Raw genomic sequence first — 20,927 nt, forward strand, 5'->3', positions numbered from 1 at the left:
GAACTATTATCCCAGGTCTGTAACAAAAGGGATAATTTCCTTATATCCCCTGTCCTTTTTATTCTTAAAGATATGCTCTGAGTGTTCCGTTCATCTGATTCTGAGTCTTCTTCCTCTTGACTTACAGTAAGCCTTCCCTACTGGGCCTGGCCTTCTCTCCAGTAAAGCCAGCAAACTCTGATGATAGGGCAGATTCTCTCACCAGCTTTTCTTCAGAAAAGTATAAATAAAACTCAAGTGAACACTTAATGCCTTCACTTTTTCTAGCAAAATGCTAGGAAGTTTTATATATATCTTTACTAAAATAAGCATTTTACATAGCCCCACATAGTTGTCAGAATTCCTGTTTTGCAGGGAACGTTAGCAACTTCCTGTTTTCCTTAAATCCATGTAATAACAAAGCAAGTAGAATAGTAGTAATATATTCCTGAAAAGAATGGTCTTGTCGTTGGTAGTTGAAAGTGGATGATAGAATATTATACTCCAGTAGTAATAAAACGCATGTATTGCAGGTTACTGTTTTATTTAGAAAAGAAGCAATTTAAACAGCACAGGGTTGGAGTTACCTATGAGGGAATGGCAGACAGTTCTTGCAGATTAATAAATGGCTTTATTCCTCATTAAGTATGACTGTGGTATATTTATCCTCATCCTATAAGGCAGGCCAAGGAATGATTTGGCCTCTCTTCTATAGAATAAGACTCCACTTTGGCCGCATGCCCCTATATTTGGGCTTGAGGGCGGCCCAGGGCCTTGGCCCTATATAGCTTATCTTTTCACAGATTTGGTTGTACACTGACCAGTCATATCTTCCAAAATTTATCAGTTCTTTCTAGGGAACATTTCATAAATCCAAATTATGCTGTTTGTTTGCCCACTATTTCTCAAATTTAACCATACATCACAATACCTAGAGGGCTGTTAAAACACAGATTGCTGGGCCCCACCTCCAGAGTTTCTGATTCAGTTGGTCTGAAGTGGTTCCTGATAATTTGGACTTCTAACAAGTTCCCAGGTGATGCCGATGCTGCTCTGATGCTGGTCTTGGGGCCACTCTTTGAGAACTGCTGATTTCACCATCATTCTAAAGATATGTACTGTAGTCTAAGTAAAAGTATTAAGGTATTAAGCTTTTCTTGGAGGTGCATTGGAGTTTTCACATTAAATAACGTCTCAGACTAAGTAGAAAAATAGGTATGAAATAGTTTTTTAACTTTTAGGAAAGTTTAGAACATGAATACTCATTAGAAAAGATATATACCATTTGTTTTTTCAATAATTACCTCATTTACTTGGATATACCATTGGTATTTACTTGAAGCAACTGTGAGAGGAAAAACATTACTGTCAAATGTCAACGTTTATGCTTCCAGCCTGATGGCAGTGTAATCATTAAATTACCATCCTGCGGCTGGGAACACACTGCTGGAAGAAATGAAAATATAGGTTTTTCTATAAATGAATGAAGATTTCAAATTCAAACTATATATAAGGAATGAAAAATACTCTACTGAAAGCTAGATCCTAGGCCCTGAAAAATGAGGGACTTTGTAGAGCCTTTCATTATGGGATTAGATTGTTACTAAGTTCATTTATTTGACTGTTCAGGCAACATAAATTGAATATGTTTTTTGTGTGTGTGTGAGGAAGATTAGCCCTGAGCTGACATCCCATGCCAATCCTCCACTTTTTGCTCAGGAAGATTGGCCCTGGGCTAACATCCGTGCCCATTTTCCACTACTTTATATGTGGGACGCCTGCCACAGCATGGCTTGATAAATGATGTGTAGGTCCATGCCCAGGATCCAAACCCGAGAACCCCAAGCCACCAAAGCGTAGCGCGTGAACTTAACCACTATGCCACCGGGCCGGCCTCTAAATTGAATATCTTAACTGTGCCATATATGTGCCATAGGGACAAATGGGGGAAAGATTATCACACTGCTGAAATAATGGGCTGGGGTTTGACTTCAGCTTTGGCTGTCTGTCTGGTCCTTCAGTGTGCAGTGGCTGTAATGATACCTATCACATAGAATTAATTTGAGGATATAATGAGAAAACATGTAAAAGACTTAGCACAGGGTCTGGCCGATACTGGGTGCTTTAAAATGTTAGTAGCACCTCTGCCCTCAATGTGATAAATGCTAAAACAATGTATGTGTGGAGTGGTACAGAAGCACAAAATATAGAGTGATTAAATCAGCTTAAAAGAGACTTCTCAGAAATGAAATACAAACCAGATCTTAAAACATAAAGAGGATTTTGCCAGCTGGTTGGGAAAGACATTGTAGACAAAAGGAACAACATGTGCAAAGTCACAGAGATGATAATGGCAAACAGAAGCAGGACAGATGGTTAAAAAAGGATAATGAATAGACCAGTGGTTCTTCAGACGTGGTCCATGCAAGGTCAAATAGTGACCATGCAAAAGTCACCATTTTCGTAATAATTCTAAGACATTATTTGTCTTTTTTACTGTGTTGACATTTGCACTGATGGTGCAAAAACAATAGTGGGAAAAACTATTTATACCTTAGCACAAGTCAAAGCCATGGCACCATATTGTACTGGTAGTTTAAAAAAGAAAGCAAAACACATCCCTTTCACTTAAGAATGTCCTTGATGAAGTAGTAAATTTTATTAAATCTCACCCCTTGAATACATGTGTCTTTAAAAATTCTGTGTGATGAAGTGGGAAGTACACATAGAGTACTTCTGCTGCTTATCAAAGTATGATGGTTGTCTCAAGGAAGAACGCTTGTGAAGTAGTTTGAATTTCAAAATGCGAGTTAACAAAGCTGAACTAGCCCACTTTTTTTATGGACCACCTTGAAAGCACAAGTGGCAGACCAACTGTGGTTATTCAGAGTTGGGTGTTTGGCAGAAATTTTCTTTAAAACGAACATAGTGAGCCTGTTACTTTGAGGAAACAACTGACAGTATTTGTTGTCAGTAATAAAATTCAAACTTTCAAGCAAAAATAAAAATTTTTGAAAATTTGTATCTGCTACCGTGACCTTGACAGCTTCCTAATACTTAAACATTTTTGTGATGAGATTGGTGATGGTATTAGCAAAAAAGATTTTTTACTGTTTATAATGAAATATGTCAGTATTTGGAAGATCTGCATGACTCAATGAACCAGTAATTTCCAAATGACCCAATGCACGATATCACAAAATTATGCATGAGTAAAACAGCCATTGAAACTACAAGTTAGACCCGTGGATTTTAAGGTAACTGAGTACAAAAAATTCATTGATACGGTTTCAGATTCTACATTGCAAGTAACGTTTAAGAAACTATCACTTATCAGGTTCTGGTATAGAACCAAAGAGGCCTATCCACAATTATCTAAAAGGCTATTAATATACTCCTCCTTTTCCCACCTGCATATGTGAATGAGAGCAGATTTTTTTCATGTACTTTAACCAAAGCAACATATGACAGCAGATTGAATGCAGAAGCACATATGAGAATTCAGCTGCCTTCTGTTAAGCCAGATATTAAAGAGATTTGAAAAAATATTTAGGTTAATATTTAAAGGGTTTATTATTTTTTGTGTGTGTGTGAGGAGATGAGCCCTGTACTAATGTCTGCCAATCCTCCTCTTTTTTTTTTTGTGAGGAAGACTGGCCCTGGGCTAACATCTGTGCCCCTCTTCCTCCACTTTATATGGGACGCCGCCACAGCATGGCTTGCCAAGCAGTACATCGGTGCAGGCCTGGATCCAGACCGGCGAACCCCAGGCCGCCGCAGCGGAGAGCGCGCACTTAACCGCTTGTGCCACCGGGCCGGCCCCAAGGGTTTATTATTTTTAAATGAATTAATAACTATTTTTTAATTTTCTAAATTTTAATTTCTAATATAACAAATGTCAATAGATATAATCCACATAAACAAGAGCCCTTGCAGTTCTTAATAATTTTTAAGAGTGTAAAGGAATCCTGAGAAAAAAGTTTGAGAAGTGCTGAGACAGACTGTGAAGAGCCTTGCATGATACATAGAAGTGTTTGGCCTTTATCTTGTATTTTACAATGGAAACAGTTTTTAAGGGGGAAAGTAGTGTGATTTTTTTTTTTTTTTTAAATCTCTTGTGGCACTGGTATTGAAAATGGACTGGAAGGTGGAAATACTGATGACAGGGATACCAGTCAAATTTGGTTCAGGAATGTATCCATAGGCATCATTTCTATCTGGCTAATCTGGATCAAGAGAAATTAATTTAGTGGTTAGTCTGGTCTGTGATGAGGTGGGCATTTCTCCACTATCGTTTTTAGAAGCACTGGCCTACCTGCCATCTCTGCAGCTCTTTGATGTTCATAGATGGGGAATAATATTGCATAGTGAGAAAAATGCAAGTACTGGTGTCAGACAGACTAAGATTGAACTCTAACTGTACCATTGGTAGTTGTGTGACTTTTGACTTAACCTCTCTGAGCTGAAGTTTCCCAACCTGTACAATAGTGATAATAATACCTATTTTATGGAGATATTATGAAGACTAAATAGATATCTTTAAAGCATCTAGCACAGTATCTAGCAATAGTTGACCTCTTTACAAATTATGCTTAAGGCACCAGAATTTAAGATAATCCTTGCTTAATGTCTGGCCGCTGCAATTTATTCTTATAACAGCTAAGTGCTTTTTCTTAAATGTAAATCCAGTCATATCCCCACACTGAACAAAGCCCTATATATGTGACCTCTGTCTACGTGTTTAATCTTACTTACCGTTGCTCATGAACCTCCAGTTATTCCGGCTTCCTGCCTTTCTGAGTGCCTTGTTTATAATGTTGACCATTAAATCGGTACTACAGGACTGTCTTTTAATGGGGACCATCTTAAAATGGGTCCTTTTATTTATTTTCATTTTATTTTAATCTTTCATGATAGATAATTTTAAACATATACAAAAGTAGATAGACTAGTAAAATGAACCACCATTTACCCCAAAACCACACTTCAACAATTATCAATTTATGGCCTATCTTGTTTCATCTATACCCCTGTCCCTTTCCCCCCATTATTTTGAAGCAAATCCCAGACATCATTTCATTTGTAAATATTTCAATATGTATCTCTAAAAGGTAAGTTCTTTTTCTTTTTTTCATCATAACCATATGCCAAAAAGGGTTCTTTAAACTTTAATGGCTAACCCCTGGCTAAACATCCTCTGGTATCAAGATTTTAAATACTAGATATATTCTGATGACTCCCAAATTTATATCTCCATCCCTAATCTCTCCCCCACATTCACATACAACTATCCATTTAATATCTCACTTAAACGTCAAATGGACATCTCAAATGAACCGTGTCCAAAACAGAACTCTTGATTTTTCCCTACAAATGTATTACATCCCAAGTCTTCCCTTCTTGGTAAATGTCCCACCATCCATCAAGTTGCTCAAGCCAGAAAACAGAGTCATCCTTGATTCTTCTCCTCCCCTCACTCTGTGCATCCAAAATATCAGCAACTCTTATTAACTCAACCTCTAAAACATATCCTCAATCTATTTACTTTTCTCCATCTCTGCTTCTACACCCTGGTCCAAAGCCACCATCATCTCTCATGTGGTTTACTAAAGTATTTTCCTAATTGATCTCACTGCCTAATCTCTTGCCCCTTTTAATCTAGTCTCTCTAGAACAGCCAAATACTCTTTTTAAAATGCAAATCCCATTGTTTAAACACAGCGAAGGAAGTTCCTAAAAATAGCACCTCTGCCTACCTGTTTAACCTATCTGCTACTCAGTCTGTTGCTCATGAACTTGTCACAATATGAGTTTTCTTAATTTCTTCACACATGCCAAACATGATCACTTTTTATCAGCTATTCCCTCTGTTTGGAATGCTTCCTTCAGATCTTCCATGGCTGGCTCCTTGTCATTCAGCTCTCAATTTAAATGTCACCTCAGAAAATTCTTCACTGACTGCCCAATCTTAAGAAACTGTCCCTCACCCTCAGTCATTCCCCATCACATCATCCTTTTTTATTTTAGACTTATTCACTTGTTTTTCATATTTTTTTTACTATCCCATCTCGTTTCACTCCTCCCTTCTGGATTCAATTTCCTTCTTCCTGATGTATGCTCTTTTAGTTGTCTTTTCAATAAACTGATGGTAAACTCTTCATTGTTGACTAAAATGGTATTTATTTCATAATTGGTAGGCAATCTCTATTGCCAGTCACACACATGTCCTTGAAAATTTAGTTCAAAAATTTTTTTCCAATAAAATGTTTTCTAAATAAATTAGAAAACATTAGTCAATGACTAAGAAAATAACTGTAACTCACCCAAAATAACTATAACACACCCAGCCAACGTTAAGTATATCGTTTGCCCCCTGAATGGCCTTTTGACCTTTGGCTAAACTTTCTAGCCCCACCAGCCCTGAACATCATGTCGCTAATAGCAAAGACCTCTATCATGTACTCCTGGATACTATGTAAATCTGGTTTCTCTAGGACTCCCAGAACCATCTCAGGAATCCAGCTATGCCTCATACTGCTGGAGTTCTGTCCAAACCTCAGCCTACTTCGGTTTTGGACAGACAGATTAGATTTGGCACACCTTTGTTCCTTTAGGAATGCTATTCATCTGTATAAGCCTTCCTTTACCCTTCCAAGACCTTTTTGATCTTATTAGATTCCTTAGAACTAAGCTATATTCCTCAATAATCCAGGTATCAATTCTAGGAGCCCTATAACCCACTCCAAGTTTCATGGGTATAAACCAGGAGTTGGCAAACTATGGCCTGTGGGCCAAATCCCACCTGTCACCTGTTTCTGTAAATGAAGTTTTATTGGAAAACAGCCACACTTATTCTTTTACACGTTGTCTGTGTCTGCTTTTGCACTATAGTAGCAGGGTTGAGTAGTTGCAACAGACACTATATGGCTTGTAAAGCCTAAAATAGTTACCTTCTGACCCTTCACAGAAAAAGTTTGCTGACCCCTGAACTACACTATAATATCTGGTATTTCTGTGGTTGTCAGGCATGCTAGTGGCCTATAGTTATTCTAGTCAAACACCAGGCAGAACAGATTTGCTACTCACTGAAGAAACCAGAGTCTGAGTCTCTTTATATACATGTGTGTATGCACACGTGGTATGGAAAAAGAAAGCCCAAACACTTCTTAGACTATGGTAAAATGTGATGTCCTCTCTGGAAAGTTCAGGTAGAAGCTTGAATTTTTTTTAATGCTTAAGGTCCAGTTATATCTCAATTTGCATTATCTCTGCTCTTTGCTAAGAGAACCCTATCAAAGTCATTTTTTCATGGCCTCTGAAGATCAAATTTCTATTTCTCATAAAGAAAAAACATTGGAGACGGAAGCCAAACGTAGCTGCTTGCTTTCCTGATCACGTGTTCTTTGCTCCAAAGAAACTTCTGGACTATCAGCATTTATAAAGATCACATCTACATTTCTGACATAATGTTCCTAAAGTTTAGACAAGTTCATAAAGTCCTTAGTGTTAAAGTTTTAAATAATCATGTTTTAGAGAAAATGGATAAATATTCATCCTAATCACAGAGTGATGCAGAATGGTTATGTTTATGTGTACCATGATGGGGTGGTCTTCAGACAGTTTTATGTTCCTTTCCCTTTTGGGAGGTGATAAAACTCCAGAGAAGTAAGCTGACTTGCTTAGAGTCTCATAATGAATTTATTCCGAAGTGAACAATCAAACTGAGAGTTTCCCCACTTACTGGGTCAGTTTTGTTTTCTTGTTCACCTAATGAATCTGAAGTTAAATACCAGTATCTTATATAATTCTCACAACACTTTCACTCATGTTATCTCAGTTGTCCCAACATCTCTGACAATGCATCCTTCCTATTTTATAGGAAATTGAGAAACAGAGAGGGTCGTTGACTATCCCAGGGCCATTCTGCAAGTAGGCAGCAGAGCCAGACTCTGACTTCAGAGAAGTTTGTCCCCTAAGTGATTTTTGTTGCACTCTTGGTGGTGGCTGTTGAGTCTGTTGCTATCTACCGTGTCTTTTATAAAGTCAGCCAGAGCGCAAGAAAGCATGTGTGTAACCAGTGAGGGCCACAGATGTGTACTGATTCATTGACCTGTCAAGCAGTCTTAAAGTACTCAACATTGGCATAGTTGTTCACTCTCTTAAAAGCATTTTATGTGAATTTCCTAATTAATATGTGCTCCTGTAAATGTCACTACACCTTTTTATAGATGAATAATGGGAGACATGGATAGAGTAGCATTGATAGCAGAGCTGAAATTAAATTTGTTTCTAATTTCTAGGCCTGTATTCAGACCTCTAGGCCACAGTTTCAGTCAGTGATTATTTAACATAACTGCAGTAGAGTATTGATTAGAGTCATCAGGTGATATTTAAAGGTTTAATTCCAGAACAAGCAGTTTATCCTCATATGGTGCCTCTGTGATGGTGATTTGTTAATAGCAGGGAGAAAGGCTTGCCTGAAAAGAACAAAGTGATGATAGCAATGCACACTGATAGCTCCCCACTTCCACTCCTAGTTATCGTGGAGTGAAATAGCCTCAGGATCAGCCATTGGCCTTTCTGTGCTGCTGGCATGTCTACATCAGAGGAGATGTCCTATTCCCCTGACTTCCTAGTGGGGAGGGAGTTCCCCACCACCTTACCTTGGATGCTTCACGTGAACCTGTCCCAATCCCATTCTCCATGGTGGCACAGGCAGAAATTTTGCTGGGAGGAGTGTGGATCTAGATCCTGGTGATATTCTCTAGTACCTTGCTGCCCAGATCCCATCTGATTTGATTTATTCAATACCCATTTACTGAGTACTTGTTATAATCCTCAGGCCCCGTTGTATTAGTTAGCTTGGGCTGCCATAACAAAATACCACAGACTGAGTGGCTTAAACAACAGAAATTTATTTTCTCACAGTTTTGGAGGCCAGAAGTTTGAGATCAAGGTTCCAGTTGATTTGGTTTCTGATGAGATCTCTCTTCCTGGCTTGTGGGTGGCCACGTTCTCGCTATACCCTCACTTTCCTCAGTCAGTGTGTGTGAAGAGGGAGAGATTGAGACCAAGCTCTCTGGTGTCTCTTCTTATAAGGAGACTAATCCTATCTGACAGGGCCCTACCCTTATGACCTCATTTAATCTTGTTTCTTTAGAGGCCCCCATCTCCAAATATAGCCACACTGGGAGTTAGGGCTTCAACATAGGAATTTTGGGGGGACAGAAAAATTCCATAACACATGCCATAGGTGTTCAGAGAAGGAAGAGCCCTTGTGGACAGTAAAACATTATGGGTAATGAGAGACTTGAATAGTCTTTAATGACTGGCTGAAAGTTTGGAATAAGGATGGAAACATTGCAGCCTCATTGTGAAGGGCTTTGAAGACCTGCAGGTAGTCTGGACCTGACCTGGACAGGTCACGAAGATCTATGGATGATGTAGAACATAGGAACAGCAGAACAAAAGAGATTTTAGGAAGAGTCCCCTGGCAGGGTGGGTAGAAGGTACAAGTGCTATGGTCCCTCTTCTTTTAGCAGCTTTTTGAATCTTAGAGACCTGCCTTTTGTGCTTACCTCTGTCCTCTGTTGATACAAAGAACTGAGATAGTGCTGCATGCTGGAAGACTTATTGCTAGTGTCACAGATGTCATTTCTTCATCTAGCCAGGTCGTCTAATAAAAATCATAAATGTGTTGACCTTAAACAAATAGACAGCCAGTTATTTCTCCAGCAAAAATGGGTTTATTTGGGATCAACAAAGAATTGTGATTCAGGATCTGCAGCCATGGCAAGCCACCTGCAAGTTCTGAGCAACGGGGGAAGGAGAAACTCTTTTATAAAGGGGAAGAGGAAGTTGGGAAGGCTATTGTAAACAAAGAGTGCATTGGAGGAATTGAGAGTTCGAAGTATAGTGGCTTTTCATTGGCTGAATTGTAACTGTCTCTCATTGGCTGAGCTCTTGGTCAAGAAGAAATAGTCTGTCTTCTTCCTGTTGGGCTCTGCTATTGTTGTTGGGCTTGAGAGCTCCCCCTCTGCCCTCCTGGCTCCATTTTAAATGAGGTTTCTGTTTATTTTCACAAATGTCATACTAGGCCAAATCCTCATTTCCTAATATTTTATGAGTTTGTATAATTGTTTTCTAAGAATAAACCTCAGAAGGTAAGGGTTGGTCCCAAAGCACCATTATGAAGCTCTCATCTCTGACTACTTAAATTATTTTATTTCCCCTTTTCAGCTGTATCACTTCTGAGCAATCATGCTCCTTAAAATTTTCGTATTCTCAGTTTACACTTTGCTCCTTATGTACTTATTGCCCTGATCTCGCTGGGGGGAGGGGAGCAGTAAAAACTAGTTTCTTGGAGTGTGGCCTAGGACCAACTGCACCAGAATCACCTAGGGTGTTTGTATAAATGCAGATTCCTGGGCCATATCCTAGAGCTGTGAAATCAATCCTGGAGGTGGGAGCCACAAATCTGCGACTTTAACAAGCACCCAAGACAATCCTTAGGCGCATTCAAGTCTGATAACAATTGGCATAATATTTTAGAACATAGACTTTGAAGTCACTCAGACCTGAATTTCAATCCTGCTTTCTCCACTTATTAGCTCTGCTATCTTGGACGTCTTGAGCTCTGCTTCTGTTTCCTCATCTATAAACTGAGAGGCAGAATAATGTATCTGTTTAGAGCACAGACTCTAGAGCTGAACTGCTAGGTTTGAATCTCAGCTCCACCAGTTACTAGCTGTATTACCCAAGGCAAATGACGTAACCTCTCTGGGCTATAATTTCTTCGTTTGTAAATCAGAGATAATAACCTGCCTAGTAGGTTGTTGTGAGATTTAAAAGCGTTTATGTAAAGGGTTAGAAGGCAGGATGGGATTTTGCCCGCCCCCCCACCCTGCCCAGGGCATATTTGACAATGTCTAGAGATTATTTGGTTGTCACAACTGGGGAAGCAGGGAGTAGTTCCAGCACCTACTGGGTAGAGGCAGGAGATGGTAGGGTGATCCTACTATGCACAGGATAGCCCTCCACAACAAAGAATTATCTGGTGCAAAATGTCAGTAGTGCCACTTTTGAGAAACATGGCTTAGAACACGCACATAATAAGCACTATGTAAGTTTGGGCTACTATTATTATTTACTATTATGGGAATAACAAGCCTCACTCAAGTATTATTGTTAGGAGATAGATATTTAACCACAGTACCTAGCACTCAGCACATGTAGAGGTGGTGGTGGTGGTGATTATTATTAAGAAGCCAATATCTATAAACACAGTCTTTTTATATAGAGCAGCTCCTATTTAAAGAAATCCTTTTGCAATGTAAATAATGCAAAGTAGAACACATCTATGATCATTAATACCTCACATTTCAATAATAGCTTTATTCTTTTCAAAGCGCTTTTACTTCTTCATCTTCATATTCAAGCGTTTATTGTTGAGTCTTGCAGTACACCAAGCTTGCCTGGTGGTACCCGTGTGGTGGAAAGAATACGGATGTTAGAGTTGGATAGTATCAAATTCAGATCCTAACTCTACCACCTAAGTACCTGTGTCATCTCAGACAATTCGTTTCACTTCTTTCAATCTCAGTTTCCCCGTCTGTAAAATGAGAATAATTGCATCTACCTCCTGAGGTGTTTTTGTGAATTAAGTGGAAAAGTGTGCAGCTTGTGCAATGGCGAGTAGAAGTAGGTTCTGAGTAGTTTTAGTTCCCATTCCCTCCCTGCATCCATGCCCTCAGTGAGCCCGCAGTGTTTTTGGAGAGTTTAGTGTAGGTAATCATCTACCTCCTCTGACTCAAAGGCAGCCAGGCAGCTGAGAGAGATAAGAGGAGAGTGGGAAAAGGTGTAGTGACTTGTTTCTCCAGTGCTTCTGGCCGTGCAGAAAAAGTCCAGGGCCCTAAAAAAATTGTTCCATACTCTCCCTAGGTTAGTCCCGTTGGAGAGGCCTGTGGATATTTTCTTCTAATATCTTGCTTTTTCGGGAAATATACATCAATATCTCACCCCATTCTTTAGAAATGAGCTAAGGCCAAAATGGTGATACTGAGACGCTCCTTCCATACCTCTGTTATTGAGAAGGGCAGTCTTATCTTATTGCTCTTTTCCAAGATTAATTTATCTTTTCTGTTAATTTGCACAGGTGCCATTCTGACTTTGTATTTCATAGGATTTTAAAACTAATTTTTCTTAGTGTTATGAAGGTGACAGTGATTTTCAGTGGCCTGTGTTTTTATCTACTTTGCTGTCTTGCAGTCTGGTGCCTTGAAGACACCAGTTTCATTTGCTATTCACATCTGTTAAAAAAAAAAAAAAGTGAAACTGTGCAGTGTCTGAAAAGTAGCATCTATTCAAGACCTTACACTTGGCTGCCAGTCTCCCCATTCGAAGACCTAGCCACTTCATTCATACCAGTAAGAGCTACCTTTGTTTGACCAGACTATGTTAGACATATTAGCAAGAACTCATCAGATCTCGGTTAAACATTAATCTCAGTTGAGGATAAGAAGTTTGAAGTTTTCACTTAAACACTACAGAAGGTTTAGTGGAAAATTGGAGACACTAAGATAGCGATCAGTGGACACAACACTTTTCTACCTGAGAATGCCAATAATTGGAAAGTGTAGCAAAATCAAGTTGATGACCTGGAAACTAAGATGGGATTAAGAAATGTCACATTGGTGGGGGATCCTAGAGGTAGAGAGTCAGAAAGAAATGGAGTTTTTCCCCCTTCCAATAGATTAAAGGTGTGGGATTTGATAACTTTGAACTCTCTTCCTCATGTGTCAGTGCACATCCCTTTTCTGCAGAAGTTCCTCATCCCCAGCAATCCCAGAAATAAGCGGCTCTGGAAACCAGTAACAAAGTCATGAAATACTATTTCTGATGTGCTTTGATCTGATTTTTAGGGGATAAAGGAGGTTTTTAAAATCACACATTTGTTTATTGGCTGTCTTGGGCAACTAGAGACAGCTGTAGCTGCTGGAGAGCTGGCAAATGGGAATTTAGAATACCACTTGCCCCCAAAGGCAAATAGCCTGCATAGAAGGCTGATTTCATTTACTGTCCCTTCTGAAATTGAGTGAAGGTGGTTGAATTTGAAGATAAAGTTGAACTGAAATTGTGGGAATACTTGAATACGTAGAGGCCTTTAATCTCTTCTTATGTGGAATTTGATTTGCCTTTTTAAAAAATACGTTCAGATATTATCAGAATTTTTACAGAAATCTGTCTTGAACGAATTTGCCAGGAAAAAAAAAAAAAGGATTATTTCATTTGATGGTGTAATGATTAATCCTACCACCTGGGTAAGCCAAGTGAGCTTCCCACAGGAGATTGCTTCTGCAGCTTTGAATTATGTATGAGTATTGCAGACTGATGAGATATAACCTTACCAAGGGATTCATTTGTATAATAGACAATCCGTAACAATGTTACTGTTTCCTTTGAACACCTTAAGTGCTTTCTCCATGTTCAGAAAATGAGATGTCTTTATGGAGATTGTGACGTGATTTTTTAAGCATCAGGTCAGATATACCAAATCTCAATTAAAAACTGGTCATTGATGAAAAGTTGGTTGAAGAGTTTGAGGTACAGGCAAACATGTGTTGTCTTCCATTATGAAAGAAGAACAAATGCTGAGGGTCCAGGAAAAGAGCAAGCTAAGTCAGGGTTTGACCCAACTAGACAATCAAGGACCTAGATGTCAATACCATAGTTATTGCAGACATTCTACATTGCATTATAGAACTAGGGATTGTTTCAACATAAAATTAAATAGCAGAAATAGTAAAGCCATTACTTCCTCTTTGTGGGCCGTCTATCAGTTAACAGTTCTGTTTTATAGTAATGAATAACGAATTGTACTTACCCTGAAAAAAATCTAGTTACCCTCGTCATTATTTGCTATTTCAAGAAATGTGCTAAGATATAGTGTATTAAAGAGATTTCTTGTCATTTTATTTTAAAGAATTTTTTACCACTTGTCTCATGGATGAAATGGGGGAAATTTTCATTTCTTCATTATCTCCTTCCTGATGTTGTCATCTAGTTTGTACAGAAGATCAAAGTAATAGGCAAACAGAACCTGAGTTCTTTGATTCAAATTTTGGTGTTTTCTCCATTACATTAAACATTTCCCAATGAAATGGCGGTGGTGAACCACTTTATTAGGAGATAAAGCCTGTATTTGGAAAGTGTCATTTTACTATTTGGGAGGGTTTTCTGATTTTATATCTAAATATGAAACGTAAAAAAAAAAATCAATGGTCAAAAATTATAGTCCCTTATAAAATTTATATGCCTAATATTCATTGTAAGATTTTACTTTCTTTTTATTTCCTGGACTATTTGTCTACTTATACATAGTGACTAAGTCAACCTTCTCTGATGCTGTTCTCAATTCTTTTTCGTTTTTTAGTCACAGCATGTTATCACATCCAAGCTTGAACTCTCAAAACCTCTCGCTTCCCCCCCCCTTACCATTCTAATCATACAAAGAGCTGTTCTTCCCTCAAGCATCAAGACATGACATAATCATTGATGCATTTTTTAAAATTCTTCCTTTTAGACACTGCTGTCACTGTAAATGGAGATTAAACATCTTAGCATCCATTTGCAAATCTGTGTGATTTTACATTTATCAGCTCTCTTTCCATAGTTCTTTATACTTGACAATGATTTTACTTGGTGATTTAATATACCAGTGCACTTATTTAGAATGTGCTTATGAAAACTAATCTTTGTGTAGAATGTAGATTGTGCTGCCCTGGTCCTCACAGAGTTAATAAGACTAGCTTTCACTTTGCTTAGCTCCGTAAAGGTAATTTGGCACATTTCCCAGACCAAACCCCTAAGGTAAAGGTCAAGGTACAGTGGGTGATATGAAGGTGTAGAATTTGAGCTTTTTATATCTTGCCCAACTCGTAGTCCTCCTGAACTCAGTGGGATCTCTGGTTCATCAGAGCTTCAGAACATGATTAACTGACTGAAGAAGGCCCGTAGAATTTCCTTTAATGGGAAATTGTGTGAGTGAGTACAGTAGGTGAGTCTTTAATATTTCTTGCTTTTTAGCATCCGTATTTTGTTCTGAGAAGCCTTTAAGGGCACAGAGCTGTGTTTCATGTATGTGGGAAGAGGCCCAGGGAATTTCTCACAGGTTAATAGCAGCGACTCTTTCAGTGGTTTTCACAGTAGCTGAGGCTCATTGTAAATAGCCCAATCTCTCAGAGGAAAACAGACAGGTAAGGGTAGAGTCATGGTTTCTCAACCAGCCTTCACCAATCCTTTTTTGACAAATGGAAAGGAGAGCGTTCTTTTACTAATAACGAGGAGACTGGGGGAAGAAAGAGAAAAGGCAAGAGCAAGCCTACAGAGATTAGGAGCCTAAAAACAGCTTTTTAGGAAACCTCTTAAGTTGACTAAGAAGAGAATGTCTGGAGGTTTAACGTTTTTCCTCTTGAGGGGGATTGATATCTTTAAATCACTTTATATTTCTTGCTTTGAAATCAGAAATGGCTTATATTAACTTTTGCCGAGCAAAGATCGTTTTCCCTCTCCTGAAGCATATTGATAACTATTCAGTGATCTACAGTCTTGACTCTAAGTGGCGTCTGAGAGTGTCTCAGAGGTGTCTGTCTGCTTTATCTTTGCTAAGGCATGGAAGTAGAGCCCCCTTGTTACTTTGATTTTGTGATGCTCCATTATGAGAAACCAGCTTTGTTTGGAGCCCCTCTTTTGGGCTGATGACTTAGGGCAGCCCATTAAGAAGAGGCAGCATGCTTTACTGTGTGAGGCCTCCTTTACATAAACCACCCTGTTCATTGCTCGTGGAGTGATTCCTTCCCACCTCATTGCTATCCCCAAGAGCTGGATCCCATAAAGGAATCTCCAACTCGTTGCTAACTCCCAGTATACAGAGACCTCTGGCTCTGCCAGCTTTGAAAGAATATTTTTGAAGTTGTATATCTAGCAGACTTCAAGGCTTATTTTTCTGTTCAGGCACATGTATAATTTCCATGATGAAAGATTGATAAGAAGGTATTCCGTCTCCTTCAGATCTACTCCTCAAATCCACAGGTGATATATGTTCTGATGACACACGATCAAACAAAGTGCCTCTTTTAAGGAAACTTGTAAATGTCACCATGACTCTGCCAATTGAAAATCCGGAAATAACATGTGATAGTATGTTTCCTTCTTTTTCTTTGCCCGTTAATAAAAAAAAAAAACTGATGAGTGTGTGACAGTCTAGGAAGACATTCAGTAGACCCAGAAACCATTAAAGATGCCTGATTTTGAGTTTATTTCATTGACCAACCCAGTGAGATTTTCTAACTAGGCTAGTTTTCTCGACTAACATTTAATGAACATTCCATCCTCTTGTACTTTATAGCAACAAAATTGACAGTTCAGGCAGGGTGGGGAGTGGGGAAGATTGGAAGAGATAGCTATAAGCAAATGAGCAGGCAACAGTGAAACAAGACTGAGAAAACAAAGCATTATGGATGACCATACTCTGGTATGTGGCCAACAGGATGCTTCAGATTCATTTTAATAGATAAGATTAACTAGAATGCAGAACTTTCTTTTCTGTTTGCCTTACCTGCTGTATTAGGTTGATGCTACTGTCCTCCGCAACAAAATCTTCCTGGCCTCAGTAAACCTACTAAAATAATTGCTTAACTTCCTTATTTAGGTAGTCTAATCTCAACTTTATTCCTGATCCTTTATATTAAATACTTTAGTATGTAGTTAATACTATATACTAAATAAAATAAATATGTAAAGTATTTGATAATTACTATCGTATAGTAAATATGCTGACAACTTACTAAATACTTGAGTGTATTTGTTTTTTACCAGTTAAGCATTCAGCTTTCTCTACCACCACCACCGCCACCTCCTACCTAAAAAAAAATTCCACTCCTTACCTGTTATTCTCAAACTTCCCTTTGAGCCTACCATACCTCCTCTACCAAACTGGGTTCTTAGTATGTATAAATCAAGATAAATAGAAGTATCAGCCTGCATGAAGGACTGCCTTCTATTCAGACAAGTATGTTGGGGCTTATGACCCCTTGCTGTGACTATAGAGCCAGTTATTTACAGCTATGGCAAGTATATGCCTTCCATAAATCTAAATTTTAACAAGACCTCTGAATGCCAGTGTGACTTGTTTGGTCTGATTCGTTTCAGTCACGTGACCCATGAAGTGACAGAGGATTTTTCTCCTTGGGATTCAAGAACTGTTGCTGTGAAGCAAGATGGCGGAGGCTGCACTTCAGTCACACCAGCATTGCCCCTACCTGAACTGGAAAGGGAAGAGGAAAAAGAAGACATTTCAGATCCTCTGGACGTGAATCCTTGTAGTGCAACATACAGCAACTTAGGTAAGTGCAAATGTCATATAAGTAATATGTAAACTTTGCCTTTTTATGTATTAGCCAAATGCTATACTTCCTTGGATGGTTTTTATTGCTCCATAGAGCAAAATTGGACAATTGGAGTTACAAATTTTAACTCACATCAGAAAAAGTCCTGGTTGGGCCGGCCCCGTGGCTTAGCGGTTAAGTGCGCGCGCACTGCTGCTGGCGGCCCAGGGTTTGGATCCCGGGCATGCACCGACACACCGCTTCTCCGGCCATGCTGAGGCCGCGTCCCACATACAGCAACTAGAAGGATGTGCAGCTATGACATACAACTATCTACTGGGGCTTTGGGGGGAAGAAATAAATAAACAAAACCTTTAAAAAAAAAAAAAAAAGAGGAGTGACGTCAGCATCATGGCGGAGTGAGCTTTCCTGTGAACTCTTCCCCCGACAAGATACAACAAAAGCAACAGTCACAGACCAACAACGGAATCCCAGACAGTGAAAAGCTAGAGCGGAGGGATCCACACTGCCGCACATCTGAGAGTGGAATGTGCTGGGCCCCCGGAGGAAGTCGGGAGAGGTAAGGAGAACTCCTCTCCCTCCCCATCAGATCAGCGATCCTGGTCCGCGTGGCTCCCAGAGAGAGGGGAGGGGCGGCCCTCGGCGGGGAAACCGTGGCTCTTCGGACTCTCTCAGCCAGTGGGAAACTCCCGCACAGAGGACTCAGAGGAGCCACAGGGCTACCATCAACATCTGAGCACCCCAGAGAGCGGGTAAAGAGGGGCAAATGAGAAGCCTCCCACGTCAGGGACCCAGAGGGCAAAAGAGAGAGCTCCCCCCTCCCTGCAAACCGGACTCTGCAGCTCAACCGACCAGACCAGACCTAGCGATCCGCGGCAGACCAGACCAAGTGATCCGCGACAGACCAGACCAAGCGATCCGCAGGAGACCTAATCAAATGACTGGACCCGTGGATCGCAGCAGGAAAAAAAAACAAAACCGCGGATCGCAGCAGAAAAACCCAGGCAGAGCGCAGGGGGCTTAGACTACACAGCCCTTTACCACCAGACAGTGGCGGCAGGTGGAAATTGCAACCAGAGATTTCCAGGATGAGGAAAAACAAAACCAACACAGGAACCACAATGCAAAAATATATGAAATCACCAGACCAGAAACAAAATGACAAGCACCCAGAAATCAACCCCGAAGACACAGAAATCCATAAACTAAATGACAGAGATTTCAAAATAGCTATCATAAAAACACTCAACGAAATACGAGACAACACAGACAAACAATTCAATGAGATTAGGAGTTTCTTCACAAAAGAGATTGAAATCATAAAGAAAAACCAATCAGTGCTGATGGAGATGAAGAACACAATGGAGGAGATAAAGGAGAAACTGGAATCTTTAAAGAACAGAGCTGACAATATGGAGGAAAGAATTAGTACTTTAGAGGATAGGAATACAGATATACTCCAGATGGAAGAGGAGAGAGAATGAAGACTAAAAAGAAATGAAGAAAGACTCTGAGAAATATCTGACTCTATTAGAAAATGTAACATAAGAATTATAGGTATTCCTGAGGGAGAGGAGAGGGAAAGAGGAACAGAGAGCCTATTCAAGGAAATAATAGCTGAGAATTTCCCAAATCTGGGGAAGGAGCAGGAAATACCAGTAAGTGAAGCCAACAGGACACCTATATATATTAACAGACAAAGGCCTTCACCATGACACCTAGTGGTAAGGCTAGCCAGGGTCAACGACAAAGAAACGATATTAAGGGCAGCTAGACAAAAACAAAAAATAACGTACAAAGGAACTCCCATCAGGCTCTCAGTGGATTTCTCAACAGAAACTTTACAGGCTAGAAGAGACTGGAATGATATATTCAAAATACTGAAAGACAAAAACTTTCAGCCAAGAATACTCTATCCAGCAAAAATATCCTTCAAATATGATGGAGAAATAGTAACTCTCCCAGATAAACAAAAGCTAGGGGAGTTCATGGCCACGAGAACCCCACTACAAGAAATACTCAAGAAGGCCCTCAGGCCTGAAAAAAAGAAGAGAGAGGGAACACAAAGCTTGAAGGAAGGAGAAAAGTAGGTAGACAAACTCAGAAAAATAGTAGATCTTTACCGGAATAGGTTAGCAACCACTTAAATACTAAATTCAAAGATCAAAGGAAGAAATTCACCAAAAATAAATTTAACCTCATCACTGTAAACACACAGCCACAACACAAGATAGAATAAGGTATAACAAGAACAACTTAGAAGGGGAAGAGGAAAGTGACTGAATTGACTTAGTATAAGGAAATAGGAGGCCATCAGATAATGGACTATCTCATACACAAGATGTTTTGCCCAAACCTCAAGGTAACCACTAAACAAATAATCAAAGCAAAACCACATATGATAAACAAAGAGAAAACTAGAAGAGTCATAAGACAGAACAACCAAACTGAATTGGCAGTCCAAAACAAATGGGACAAGAAACAAAGGAAATGCAAAAGAACCAGAAAATAAGTGACAAAACAGCAACATTAAGCCCTCATATATCAATAATTACCCTAAATGTAAATGGATTGAACTCTCCAATCAAAAGATACAGAGTGGCAGGATGGATTAAAAAGCAAGACCCAACAATATGCTGCCTTCAGAAAACACATCTTAGCACTAAAGACAAGCACAGGCTCAGAGTGAAAGGATGGAAGACAATACTCCAAGCTAATGGCAAACAAAAGAAAGCAGGTGTTGCCATACTCATATCAGATAAAGTAGACTTCAAGATAAAATAGGTTAAGAAAGACAAAGAAGGGAAATATATAATGATAAAAGGGACACTCCATCAAGAAGACATATCACTTATAAATATATATGCACCCAACATAGGAGCACCAATGTACACAAAGCAACTATTAACAAACCTAAAAGGAGAAATCAACAACAACACAATAATAGTAGGGGATCTTAACACCCCACTTACAGCAATGGATAGATCATCCAGACAAAAAGTTAATAAAGAAATAGTAGACTTAAATGAAAAACTGGACGAGATGGACCTAGTAGACATATACAGAGCACTCCATCCAAAAACAGCTGACTACACATTCTTCTCAAGCGCGCATGGAACATTCTCTAGGATAGACCATATGTTGGGAAACAAAGCAAGCCTCAATAAATTTAAGAAGATTGAAATCATAACAAGCATCTTTTCAGACCATAAGGCTATGAAACTGGAAATGAACCATGAAAAAAAAACTGGGAAAGTGACAAAAATGTGGAGATTAAACAACATGCTACTGAACAACCAATGGATCATTGATGAAATTAAAGGAGAAATCAAAAACTATCTGGAAACAAACGAAAATGATAACATGCCATATCAAACCATATGGGATGCAGCAAAAGCGGTCCTGAGAGGGAAACTCATAGCGATACAAGCCCACCTTAACAAACAAGAAAAAGCCCTAATAGGCAACCTTAAATTACACCTAACAGAACTAGAAAAAGAAGAACAAACAAAGCCCAAAGCCAGCAGAAGGAGAGAAATAATAA

At 39.3% G+C, this 20,927-nt stretch overlaps 1 protein-coding gene across 11 annotated transcripts in view; it reads left to right on the plus strand.

The window, feature by feature from the left end:
* PEAK1 (pseudopodium enriched atypical kinase 1) overlaps window positions 1-20,927 on the plus strand; it is a 319,364-nt gene that overhangs the window by 249,174 nt on the left and 49,263 nt on the right. For all 11 annotated transcript variants that reach the window (XM_058542131.1, XM_058542137.1, XM_058542133.1 and 8 more), the window contains one exon: window positions 17,187-17,380. In XM_058542131.1, the coding sequence (XP_058398114.1) occupies window positions 17,187-17,380 (194 nt within the window). The remainder of the gene's footprint in view (window positions 1-17,186; window positions 17,381-20,927) is intronic.

This window comes from Diceros bicornis, chromosome 5 (assembly GCF_020826845.1).
Source record: "Diceros bicornis minor isolate mBicDic1 chromosome 5, mDicBic1.mat.cur, whole genome shotgun sequence".
Classification (NCBI taxonomy): Eukaryota; Metazoa; Chordata; class Mammalia; order Perissodactyla; family Rhinocerotidae; genus Diceros; species Diceros bicornis.